Here is a 13,265-nt window from a genome sequence, read left to right as displayed (position 1 = left end):
ATACAGTCTGTACCAGAGCCGGTGATGGGAGGCGGGACTGGTAGTTGGGAGGCGGGAAATACTGCTGGGCAGACTTATATGGTCTGTGCCCTGAAAAGGACAGGTACAAATTCAAGGTAAGGTATACACATATGAGTTTGTCTTGGGCAGACTGGATGGACCATGCAGGTCTTTTTCTGCCGTCATCTACTATGTTACTATGTTACTTTCAAAATCTGCACGACTGTTCATAAAATTATTTACGGCGAGGCACCTAGATTTATTTATTTATTTTATTTTTGTTACATTTGTACCCCGTGCTTTCCCACTCATGGCAAGCTCAAAGCGGCTTACATGGGGCAATGGAGGGTTAAGTGACTTGCCCAGAGTCACAAGGAGCTGCCTGTGCCGGGAATCAAACTCAGTTCCTCAGTTCCCCAGGACCAAAGTCCACCACCCTATCCACTAGGCCACTCCTCCACTGACCTTATTGACCTGCCAACCAGAAATACCACAAGATCTTCACGATCTTACCTAAACCTCCACTACCGAAACAACAAAAGACTCCAATACAAATCCACCTATGCATCCAGCTTTTCCTACTTAAGCGCACAATTATGGAACGCACTGCCAAAAACAGTAAAAACTACGCTAGACCACCTAAATTTCCGGAAAGCACTAAAGACGGTCCTGTTCAGAAGAGCATACCCCACCAACCCAACATAAAAAACACCTGGACACCTGCAACACAATATAACCAAGGACCGTAATGGACATTACCTGACTCTTCCTCCCCCTCTAAGTTCCCCTCAATTGTACCTACCATACATGTACCTTATCTACCATAATATCACCTTGTATTCATTCATACCTTGTATTTGTTCAGACTGGTACCAGCTAACGCCGTTAATGGTAATATGTAAGCCACATTGAGCCTGCAAAAAGGTGAGAAAATGTGGGATACAAATGTAACAATAATAAGTCCATTTTAATAATGGTCTATGGTATTTTCCTTTAGGAAGCTGTCCAAACCTTTTTTTTAAACCCCACTAAGCTAACTGCCTTTTGTAAATGATAGGATATTATATATGATATATTTTTGCACCGAGTGGGTTTGAGTTGTGATTATGGGAAATTTTAATATAGATAGGGGGAGTGAAAGGAGATGTGATGAATGAGTGATATGTTTTAAGAACTTAAATGTTTAAATTGATATTTTGATATTGAATAAAGTGAGTTAAACTGACCTGCATGGTTACTGGGATATTATTGAATGAATATTCATAAGAGAGATTTGCATGCAATAGAGACAGTACAGGCAAATCTCTCTCATGAATATTCATTGTGGATATTCTGAAAACCTAACTGACTGGGGTGCCTCCAGGACCAGGTTTGGGAACCACTGCTCTACAGCATAGAAGCTTAACAGTGAAACATAGCAGTTATATAGCAAGTTAGGGAATGCTTCCTGTCAAACTGCCTCTCCCCTTTTCTCTACTGCCTTGACCCTCAAAAACTATTTCCCTCTAACCCAAACTACCCTCAATCCCCAAATTTCCCCTATCCTCCAGCAACTGTCTCGCCAGTCCTCAAACTGTCTCAATCCACACATTTACCCTCTACAACTTCCCTCTTCTGCTGAAAAACTGCTCCATCCCTCAAAACTACCCTTGCAACTGCCTCACTACTTGCTAACTGCCTCTGCCCTCTGAAGCTGCCCCAACTTCCCACAACTGCTTCACCACCCTACAAACTGCACCCACCTAATCACAACTACCTCCACAGAACTACCTTCCACCATATGCAACTAGTCCCACACAAAGCACACATGTGCACACACGCATACACACACACCCCCATGATACATACCCACAAACACACACACAGAGGCAATGCAGGTACCAACACAGACAGGTGTGCACATACATGCACACTCATATGCAGAGGGGTTTGGAAGAATTTCTTGATCCATGCTGTGCATGCTTTCCCCACTTGTTTTGCTTTTTATAGTAATTCCTAATAAATTTACTACTTATAGAACAGCATTGAGGCTATTCAGATATCTTCTTCAAATGCATTTTTCTCCACAGGCTTATTTCTCTTTTCTATATTTTATAAGCCTAGTGACTTTGTCTTTTCAGTTTTGTCAATCTTTTTAGTTGACAGGGTCTGTGTTGGAAGATGCCTGGAAAGAAAAAGGCAAGGCAGATATGGAAGAAATAATCCAGAGGATGGAGAATGTTGTCCTAGATGCAAGCTGCAGCAGGTGGGATGTTTTGTACCCAGTGCTTAATACTATCCCTTTCTCAATTATATTGATTCCATCATATTGTCCAAAACAATAGAGTGGAACCCTGGAAACAAATTTTAATCTCAATCATCCTGAAGGTTATGCAGAGATTGTATAATCTGAGGAGTGGCCTAGTGGTTAGGGTGGTGGACTTTGATCCTGGGGAACTGAGGAACTGAGTTCAATTCCCACCTGAGGCACAGACAGCTCCTTGTGACTCTGGGCAAGTCACTTAATCCTCCATTGCCCCATGTAAGCCGCATTAGCCTGCCATGAGTGGGAAAGCGCGGGGTACAAATGTAACAAAACAAAAAAAAATTTATACAGTGGGACAGTAAAAAGATCAGACTAGTCTGCAAAGAATCCAATTTTTCTATAAAACTTGTAATTTAATTAAAATATTTATACCCCGTTTTCTTATTCTCTGGAATATGATTACTAGAAATCAGCTCATTTAAATATTTTTTATACTATTTAGTGTGGGAAAAGATGCTTGACTTGTTCATTTCATCTCTCTGCTTGGTGGCTCCCAACCCAGTCATAGCATTTTCCAGCCAAACACATCATGAAGTAGAGCAAGAGAATAATTTGATGGTAGAATAATGTTTTAGGCCTGAGGAATAAACAGCCTGAGCCATGCTTTTTTCCCAGGCAGTACTGCATCAGAGCAACAGTTGAGGAGGGTCCACTTCTGAAGGCTTATGGTCTTGCTTTACAGGTCTAACAGCACATGATGTCCATCAGGGATTATTGATCAAGGGCTGACCTTTGGGGTGTGGCCACATGGGGTATCATGTACAAGTTGATGCACCAAGCTATCCTTTCCCTTCTTGTCCCCATCGGTCCTTCCACATCATATGGGGGGGGGGGGGGGGAGAGAGGAGATGAGAAATGGAGGGAGAATTGGTGCTGAGCAGAAGGTGGTGGGGGGGGGGGGGGACAAAATGGGATCCTTGGCAGAGGAAGAAAGAAAGAAAAGGGGGTACTTTGCTGAAGCACCATCACTACTGAAAGCAGGAGCTGTTCTAAAGCTGCCAGTACCAATTGGGGGGGGAGGGGTGGCACCAATATCAGTTTTTAGACAGGGCACCAGTTAAACTACAGCTGGTCCTGTACTCATACGTTTTACTGTGGAAAACCTAAGTTTGGAACTATATTATTGAATTGCCCAAAGCAACTTAAATTCATAAAACATACAACTTAACAAGACCAAAGTTGTTGGGGGGGTAAAAACTGGGGCAAAGACACATGAAGTTGGAAATTGGGCCAGATCGGACTTGGAGGTTCCAGAGAGAGAGAGAGAGAGAGAGAGAGTGTCTCCAAAAATTGGCCCAGTGCATTTCAATGGAAGAAAAGACAACTCCAGCAGCTATAGCATAGAAAAATTGAGATACTGAAACATCCTGCTTAGAGAATTGTCTCTTTTGCACTAATTTCTCCCCTCTCATCGCCTTGCCTAGCTTAGTCACAGTGATGCATAGCGCCAACACAGATAGATACACACAGAGAAGGCCGCACTTCAGCACACAGATAAATGCCCCCCACCTCACAGAGTGACTAGAAATAATTCCATGGGGCCTGCTCCAGATTCTTTCCCCTACTTGCTGAGGTGGTTCTTTCATTTTTAATGCTGTACAGCTCTGTCATAAGGTTTCAAAGTACAATTTGCAAAACTTTATACTAAGTTTTATCATAACAGAGTAGTCTTCCGCACTCATCCTAAGTTCCTGCCGAAGATGGTGTCGGAGTTCCATCTGAACCAGTCAGTTGTCTTGCCCGACCTCATTCCCATCCTGGCGAAAGCAGCGTGCACATCTTAGATTGCAAGAGAGCATTGGCCTAGTACATGGAGCGAAACAGGCCCCACAGACAGTCTGCCCAAGTTTTTTTTTTTTCTTTTGATCCCAGCAGGATGGGAGTCGTCATCAGGAAACGCACCATTTCTTATTAGCTGGCTGATTGCATTTCCTTCACTTATTCCCAGGCTAGTCTGGCTGTAGAGTGTCATGTCACGGCTCATAATGTCAGAGCCATGGCTGCATCGGTAGCCCACTTGAGGTCAACCTCCATTGAAGAAAATTTGCAAGGCTGCAACGTGGTCTTCAATCTACACATTCACATCACACTACTGCCTTGAGCAGGATACCCAACGCAACAGTAGGTTCGGGCAGACAGTGTTGCAGAATCTGTTTGGGGTCTAGAATCCAACTCCACCCTCCTAGGCCTGTTTTATTCTGTTCCAGACTGCTGTCTCATTCAGATTGTATATAGTTTCAAGTTGATCTGAGTTATGTCCTCGCCCTTGCGAGGCCCAGTTGACCAGTGCTTGTTGTTTTGGGTGAGCCTGGATGCTAGGGATTCCCTACTTGTTAGAATAGATAAGCCTGCTTGTCCTCAGAGAAAGCTAAGGTATTTGCCTGTAGCAGGTGTTCTCAGAGGACAGCAGGCTTTATATTCTCACAATTCCACCTCCCCTTGAAGTTGTCTCCTGTGTTATTTTTACTATATTTTTGCTGTAGTATTAAACTGAGGAGACCGCGTTCTTGCGGCAGGCAGGAGAGCACTTGCACATGTGGAGAGTGTCTCGCACTCCATAAAGCTCTACTGTTATAAGTCCCAGACCGGGACTGGTATTGGCTTCTTTTTTTTTATTCTTTATTTTTAAAATTATGAACAACCAAAACAGTGTTAACACAGTGAAAATCCAGTTACCCCTCTATTCTCCCCCCTGCTAATAACATCCATCATCCACATCCTCCCCACAGACCCAACAGAAGCAAAAATAGACAAAACAGAACTCTCTCAAGTAACAGCTTGCTCACTGTTGACTTATCTACAGTCTGTTTTGCCTAAGGCCCGTTAATTTTCTAAAAAAATGGACAGGCCACAGTATCTTGAGTAAAGTATTATGGTCCAGCATTCAAGCTGTATGCCAGCAGTGTGTTATCTCCAGTCACATCATTGCCAAAACTACCTTCAGAAATCTCTGCTGATTTGTATCCAGTGACTCTGGGAACACTTGCAACAGAAAATTTCTGCTTTCATATTAACTGCAATTGATACACCAATAATATCAGATAACAATTTTGCATATTATCGCCACCTCCCCAGTATATTTTTACCAGTGGACAGTCCCATCTGATATGCTTAAATGTGCCCAATATGCTACACTCTCTCTAACACAATTCTGACTTCCCTAGGATTTTTTTTTTTTGCCCAGCTTCACAGGAATAAGATGGTATCTGTACAGCATCTTGATTCTGTTCTCCAGCAGATTTGCAGATAATGTATTCCGATTCAGTGTCCCATAAATGTGTTCCCATTTCTGTGGCGTCAACTGTTCCTCTAAATCCTCACATCAAAGCATATACCCTGGTTTCTGAAGCCCATGCTGTTCCAAAGCCCTGTAAGGCAGGAGTAGCCTAGTGGTTAGTGCAGCGGACTTAGATCCTGAGGAACTGGGTTTGATTCCCACTGTAGCTCCTTGTGACTCTGGGCAAGTCACTTTACTACTACTACTACTTATCATTTCTAAAGCGCTACTAGATGTATGCAGCGCTGTACATTTGAACATGAAGAGACAGTCCCTGCTCAACAGAGCTTACAATCTAATTAGGACAGAAAAACAGGACAAACAAGAGATAAGGGAATATTAAAGTGAGGATAATAAAATAAGGGTTCTGAACAAGTGAATAAGGGTTAGGAGTTAAAAGCAGCATCAAAAAGGTGGGCTTTTAGCTTAGATTTGACGGCCAGAGATGGAGCTTGACGTATCGGCTCAGGAAGTCTATTCCAGGCATATGGTGCTGCAAGTTAAAAGGAACGGAGTCTGGAGTTAGCAGTGGAGGAGAAGGGTGCAGATAAGAGAAATTTACCCAGTGAATGGAGTTCCCGGAGAGGAATGTAGGGAGAGATGAGAGTGGAGAGGTACTGAGGAGCTGCAGTGAATGCACTTATAGGTCAATAAGAGGAGTTTGAACTGTATGCGGAAACAGATAGGAAGCCAGTGAAGTGACTTGAGGAGAGGGCTAATATGAGCATAAGGACACTGGTGGAATATTAGTCGTGCAGCAGAATTTTGAACAGATTGAAGAGGAGAGAGATGGCTAAGTGGGAGACCTGTGAGTAGCAAGTTGCAATAGTCTAAGCGAGAGGTGATGAGAGTGTGGATGATGGTTCTGGTGGTGTGCTCAGAAAGGAAAGGGCGAACTTTGATGATATTATAGGGAAAGAAATGACAGGTTTTAGCAGTCTGCAACTTCCTTTCGCCTGGCTCGAGCCTGAGTGCTTGCCTGTTTTAAGAAAACCCCCCTCGCAACAGCCTTTAATGCATCCCAAACAATCCCTAGGGAAGGGCCCAAATTCAAATTGTTAGCAAGATATTTCATCAAGAGTGCTCGATAATTAGCCAAAAGCTTATCGTCCTTCAGCAATGATACATTTAAGGTCCGCCTACTATCTTTGTCTTCCTCACAAAAGGACGAGAGCTGAACCCAAGTCAGGGCATGGTCCGATATAGTAATGGGGCCAATACCTGAGTGGCAGCCCCCCTGAACCAAAGATTTATCTAGTAATAAACGGTCAATACGAGAATAAGAGTTGTGAGAGTGAGAATAAAAGGAATAGGCCCGGTCCCTAGGATGATGCAAACGCCATACATCACACACAGTTAAAGATCGGGCTAACTCAACCATAGCCTTTGAATTTTTAACATCGTTTCCCCGACACCACCCCGGACTTATCCATAACTGGATCAAAGGACTCACTGAAATCACCACCCAACACCAGTTTGCCATAGGGATCAGATTGAACAACTTTGCCCAGCCTGACAAAAAAGTCCCCCTGAGATTCGTTGGGCACGTATACCGCCACCAGGGAAAAGAGTAAATTATTCAAGACTACGTGCAAAAGCAAAAATCTACCAGCAGGGTCACACCTAGATTTCAACACCTGAATCTGCAGAGAAGAATGAAGCAAAATTGCAACCCCCCCCCCCCCCCCCCCCCCCCCCCCGTTTTTTTCGATGCATCAGCAGCTGAAGCACAAAAGACATGTGGGTAATGATGATGAGACAAATATTTTTCATGTTCCCTCTTTAAATGAGTCTCTTGGAGAAAGTACAACATGAGGTTTGTGAAACAATAATTCCTTAAATAACTTTTGATGCTTTTGAGGAGAGTTCAAGCCCTTAACATTGTATGTCAAGAACTTTAAGTCCACACTCGTTTAACTGTCAATGTACAAGCTGTTAACTCTAATAGAACATGGAAGCCAATACTGACCAGAACCTGGTGGAGAGGAAAAAAGGAGGAAGAGAGAGAGAGAAAAAAAAGGGGGGGGGGGGCTCCCACCCCCCACAACCCTCCCCCACATATACCACCAGGCAGGAGTAACTTCGTACCACTGACTGGGAACAATGGAGAAAGAACCCCACCGAAACCTGGAGACCACCCAAACCACCCCTACACAAGCATTCTTACCCCCCCCCCCCCCAACTAACCACTCCCTCCCCTCACCTAAAACCCCCCCACTGCCCCCCTCCTCCAGACACCGCCCCCCCCAATCATACCCCCAACCCGTTATGTAACAGCAGAGCACCACAGATACAGAGTCTATATGAATCAGGGAACACTAAAAGACCTTAAACAAAAGCATACAGCCAGTCCAAGCAGGTAAATCAGGTAGCTCCCTGGGCTTTCTTAGCCTTGCTGGTAATTCGCTTCCATTTTTGAAGCTTGGCTCTTGCAGTGGGAACCATGTCAACCGGAGGAATTTCTTTGGTCGTCAGTCCAGCACTATGCAATATCTTCCAAACATCAGAAAGACGAATCCGATGCAACTTGCCCTCCACAGTAAAGCAAAGGGGAAAGCCCAGCGATATGGAATCTTATTCCTAACCAGCACTTCCAAGGCAGGCTTCATTACACGCCTCTGAGTCAGAGTAAACTGAGACAGGTCCTGAAACACCATAACTTTGGCCTCGTATTCCACAAAAGGTACCTGGCGCGCCCGTTGCAACACTTGCTCTTTAACCAGAAAGGAGGCAAAGCAGACGATAATATCACGAGGACGATTATCCACTGGTTTCCCCAGGGCCCTGTGCGCCCTTTCAATTGCCATATCCTCCGATCCCAGCAATTTTCCACACACCAGTCTCACAATGGTAACTACATCCTCTCTGTCTTCTGATTCAGGAACCCCGCAGAGGCAGAGATTGTTCCACCACCCACAGTTCTCTTAGTCGTCTATTTTATGTTGCAGATCTTCATAAGAAGCCAGAAGCTTTGTTAAGTGGGCATCTGCCCCACTCAGCTGCTCGTCATGGCCGTCTACACGAGCCTCCAGGTCCTCCATGCGGCCTTCCAGCTCCCATAAGTCCACGCTTAGAACATCCATGCGCTCCAATATTTCCTCATTGGGAGGACTTTATTTCATTCCGGATTTCCGTAAGGCACTTTGTTAATTCTTTAGATAGACCCCTAGTAGGAGACACTGAGCTTGCATCCGTTAAGGACATAGCCGAGTCGGAATCCGAATGCGAAAGGTGCGAAGACGAGACATGGCGCCGCGGGGCCTTTCTGGCTTGCCTAGCATAGGCTGCCGCTCGACATCTTTCCGAGCCACCGATATGGCCACCCGCTACCAGGCTAATTCCACTACCTAGACCGGCTACACGCACCACAGGAGGAGAGAACATAGAGTCAGGGCGGATGATCACTGATGTAGCTTATTAGTTAGTGAGGATGCTCCAGAGCTATGAATTCAGGCAGCCATCAAGGTCCGTGACGTCACTTCCTCCACCAGTTTAGGACTCTTTTTAACCTGTTTTCCTGACTCTTTTGTTGTTACTTCAGGTCATTTTCTAATTTTTGATGTTTGCCTTTTCCAAATTCTCCTATATCCAGGGTAGCCAATCTGTTGCTCAATTGTACCGTAACAGGGTCTTTATATAATTCTCTCCAGAACGTTCTGCTTTAGTTAGTTATATTTCACTATAGTAATGCTCTTTCCCAGTTCCCTGTAGAACTATTTTGGGTTCTGTTTAAACGGTTTATGTTGATATCTCTCTTCTGTTTTTCCTTCATACCTCTTCATTTTTTGTATTTAAGCTTCTACTTTTAATTTACTATTGGAGATCTTCCTCTTTTAATGCAGTATGCTTCAGTTTTGATATTTTGGATCTTTCATTCTCTTAGGTGATCTTCATCATTTTAGATACCTATCAAGGACACCTCTGCCTGCATTGATTTTACTTTTCCTTCAGTGTGTTTTTCCCACGGAAGAGTAGTTATTTTCTTCTTCCTCTGTCCCTTTAGTATAAAAGGCAGCAGGATATTATCTCCTCTATCTGCAGGAATCCACTTAATTGTAGCTAATCCTCTTAACTTTTTCATTTTTGAGATACATCTCCTTCTGCAGTGTCCTTTATCTACAACACTGATATTACCTGCAGTGTCTGCACTATTGTTGCCTCCATCTCTAGCGCTAGCATATTAAGTTACAGGTGGATACTTTCTTATCCTGGAAAACCTACAGCCACACTTTCTTCCTTTTCTTTCCAACCATACTTCAACTATAGTGTCACCTTGCTGAGATTTGGTACTGATTTTATACAAGGTCACCAGAGACACACAGCAATCCACCAGCTTCTACTGCTGAGTTTTATGTTGTTTCCTCTTTTGCACTCTATTGTGGGGTTACTGAGGTTAGGGCATCTGTCAGTGAGTCTAATTTTTAAAATATTTTTTTTCTTTATATTTAGTAAATTTGTTAACAATCCACAAGAAGGACAATATGGGAACCAGAACTGACTAGAAAACTTTTTTTTTCAAAAGGGGGGGTGGGGTTTAAATGGGGACATGAGGACATGTTTCTAAAAAATGAACGATAAGACGTGGACCTTCTAAAAGTAAAAGCTACCTTATTTGAAAATGAACCATTAGGGAAAGGGAAAGTGAATGGGACATGATATACCACATTTCTGTGGTTTTAGCAACTATATTCAAAGCAGTTTACATATTATATACATGTACTTATTTTGTACCTGGGGCAATGGAGGGCTAAGGCGACCCTCAGGGGGAGGGATGCTGGCTTCGGCCTAACCCCTGGTAAGCCTTTCCTCGGCTGAGAGGTGCCCAGCTCTACCACCACCACTGGCTGCCTTTCAGGTGCTGTGGAGGACTTGCAGCTCATCTGCATATTCTTTACAGCCTTCACCGGGGTGACTCCCAGGTCCACTCCAATCCACTCAGGGCCTCCGCTGTAAGTGCCGCGGGGCATTTTTCTCTATACATTTATTTTTCTTCCAGTTACTACTTATGGCTCCAGTACACTTTTTCTTCTTAGTACTGTCTCTTCCTAATTTTATTTATTTATTTATTTATTTATTTATTTATTTATTGCATTTGTATCCCACATTTTCCCACCTATTTGCGGGCTCAGTGTGGCTTACAATAAGACATGAATAATAGAAATACATTTGTTACAACTAGGTTATGGATTACATTGAACAGAGTTGTGCGAGACATTCGAATATCATTGGGAATATAACAATGGGACATCAACATAGAAACATTAGAAGGAGACAATGGGAAAGAGGGCATTGTTAGACACTAAGACATATGGTGTACATAGTTCCGTGAATAAATGTATGATTGACTGGATAACGGGATGAGGGATCAGAAGTGGATGTGTATTGCATTGGTGAACAGTGAGTGTGGTCTCTATGTGTTTTGGCTATCTTTCTCCATCTGAAAGTACACTGCAGGAACACATTGTCCACCCTCTCTATTCATCATCTCTTTTTTCCTCTTCCTTTTTCTCAGCTCTTAACCTTCAACATTTCCTTCCTTCCATTCATCCATCTCCTTTCTGTCTGAGTACATCTTGCCTTCGTCGCTGTCGTCATACCTCTCCTACTCTTCTCCGTACTCTCTTGCTCTCCACTGGGGACATTAATCCCAATCCTGGTCCTCCACATCAGCTCTCATCCTATTTGTGCAGGTCACACCGTGATATCTCTAATCTAATTTCTGTTCCTCTCCTCCCCCCCCCTTCTTCCCTGCCTTTCTCTTGCGCTCTGTGGAATGCTCGCTCTGTCTGTAACAAACTTTCCTACATCCATGACCTTTTTATCTCGTGTACTCTCCATCTGCTTGCCCTAACTGAAACTTGGCTTTATCCTGAAGACTCTGCTTCAGTCGCGGCTCTATGCCGTGGAGGTTATCTTTTCTCCCATACTCCTCGCCCGTTTGGCCGCGGAGGTGGTGTCGGGCTACTACTTTCACCCTCTTGCTTCATGATCTCTCCTCTGTTTGAAATTGGGAGGGCTCATTGAGATCTCAGACCCAGGCCAGCACTAATCTGCTGAGATATCAGAAAAATGAGCTAGTGCTCTGTCAGGCAAGTATACAAAAGACTACTGCTTTTGATGAACTAGAGCTGTGATTATTCCCAGACCTTAGTCTGGAAACTGTGCACTGGAGGCAAGAGCTGTGGCAGTTTAAAAAGGAACTACAGGATAAAGAACTCCAGGTGGGCTTTTGCCCCCCCCCCCAATTAGTGGTCACAGTTCAAGGCAAAAAAATAAATTTATGATGATGCCGAAAGAGGGTGAGGGCTTTTATTCAGGCTCTCTTAGAGGGGTTCATCCAATGAGAAACACATGCACATCAGAAAGTCGAGGTGTGCAGACTTCAGTGGTGTTCGAGAGACTCAGGATGTTGCTCGAGTTTCCCCATGATGGTGCGGTCAGGAAGTTCTAGGCCACACTCACTTGGCAAGAGGGCTCCAATGAAAGAACAGTTAAGGCTCAGCCTCGTGAATCCAGGCACACACGGAGCGGCAGCAGGTGACGGGCAGCATTCTGAGGAGGAGTCATTTGGAGAAGAGGGGGAGAACAAAACGCCCAAGCTCCCAGACAACCCAGTGAACAAACATGAACAGTGAGAAGGTCATATTTTGCCAGCATTTGTTTGATCAGCAGTTCAGCAGCAACCCATCTAAGTGCTAGTGGAAGATGTAGTCTTTGCTAATATTGACCCCGACTCTTTCCTAGATGTGGACAAGAAGTAGGAGACTGAGATTTAAAAAAAAAAAAAAAAAAGAAAACTCTGAAGGTGAGATGGCTGATATTGTATGACTGGAAGGGACGAAGACTGCATGTGGGGGAGAGAGAGAGTGCTTGTAGGGATTAAATTAGGGGGAAAGGTGTTGGGGGGAGGGGAGAGAGTAAAGGGAGTGGGCTGAATGAGCATTGGATGAGTTACAGACTTATGGGGTAGAAGTTCTTAATGCTTTATGACCAGTGGATTATGGAAGGATTGCGCTATCTTGAGAAGTGGGTGGGACTGGTTTCTGCTTAAAAGGACAGAATATCCTTCAAACCCTTAACAGACAGAGGGTCTCGGTAGCGCTCCTTCAGGAATCACATTTAGATTTACTTCAACATGCTAACTTGAATAGATGATGGGTAGTAGATTATATTGAGGTCCCAGCAATTTCAAAAAAAGTGGGATTGGTTATACTATTTCAGAAAGACTTTATGATAGAAAGGAGTATAATCTGGGAAGGGGAGGGTCATTTTATTTTAGCAGAGGTGGTGGTGGGAAGACAGCTGCTTTTGCTGTGCAATGTATGTGCGCCTAATGTGTATAATAAGAAAACTTTGCCACTCACATAGCTCATCTGCCAAAGGATGAATCCCTCCCCAGAATAATAGCTGGGGACTTTAAATAGGGTTGCAGACTCATCCCTGGACAAAACTCATAATATCCATCAGGAACAAATTGTTTGCTCCCTTTGCTCTGTGACAACTTCGACACTCTGGATGTATGGAGAATACTCCATTCAACAGAGAGGGATTAAACACACCTTTTGCAGGCCCACAACTCACTCAAGGATAGATTACATATTAGTGTCTATAGAGAGATGTTCTGGGAGGTAGGGGAGGCTGAGATAGCACCCTCGGAGATCTCTGGTCGTGCTTTAACATGGA

At 44.0% G+C, this 13,265-nt stretch overlaps 1 protein-coding gene across 2 annotated transcripts in view; it reads left to right on the top strand.

The window, feature by feature from the left end:
- PAIP1 (poly(A) binding protein interacting protein 1) overlaps positions 1-13,265 on the top strand; it is a 185,932-nt gene that overhangs the window by 135,801 nt on the left and 36,866 nt on the right. For both annotated transcript variants that reach the window (XM_030193105.1, XM_030193104.1), the window contains one exon: positions 2,139-2,245. In XM_030193105.1, the coding sequence (XP_030048965.1) occupies positions 2,139-2,245 (107 nt within the window). The remainder of the gene's footprint in view (positions 1-2,138; positions 2,246-13,265) is intronic.

This window comes from Microcaecilia unicolor, chromosome 2 (assembly GCF_901765095.1).
Source record: "Microcaecilia unicolor chromosome 2, aMicUni1.1, whole genome shotgun sequence".
Classification (NCBI taxonomy): domain Eukaryota; kingdom Metazoa; phylum Chordata; class Amphibia; order Gymnophiona; family Siphonopidae; genus Microcaecilia; species Microcaecilia unicolor.
Note: the sequence above shows the minus strand (reverse complement) of the source record. Positions and strands in the feature narration are given on the sequence as shown.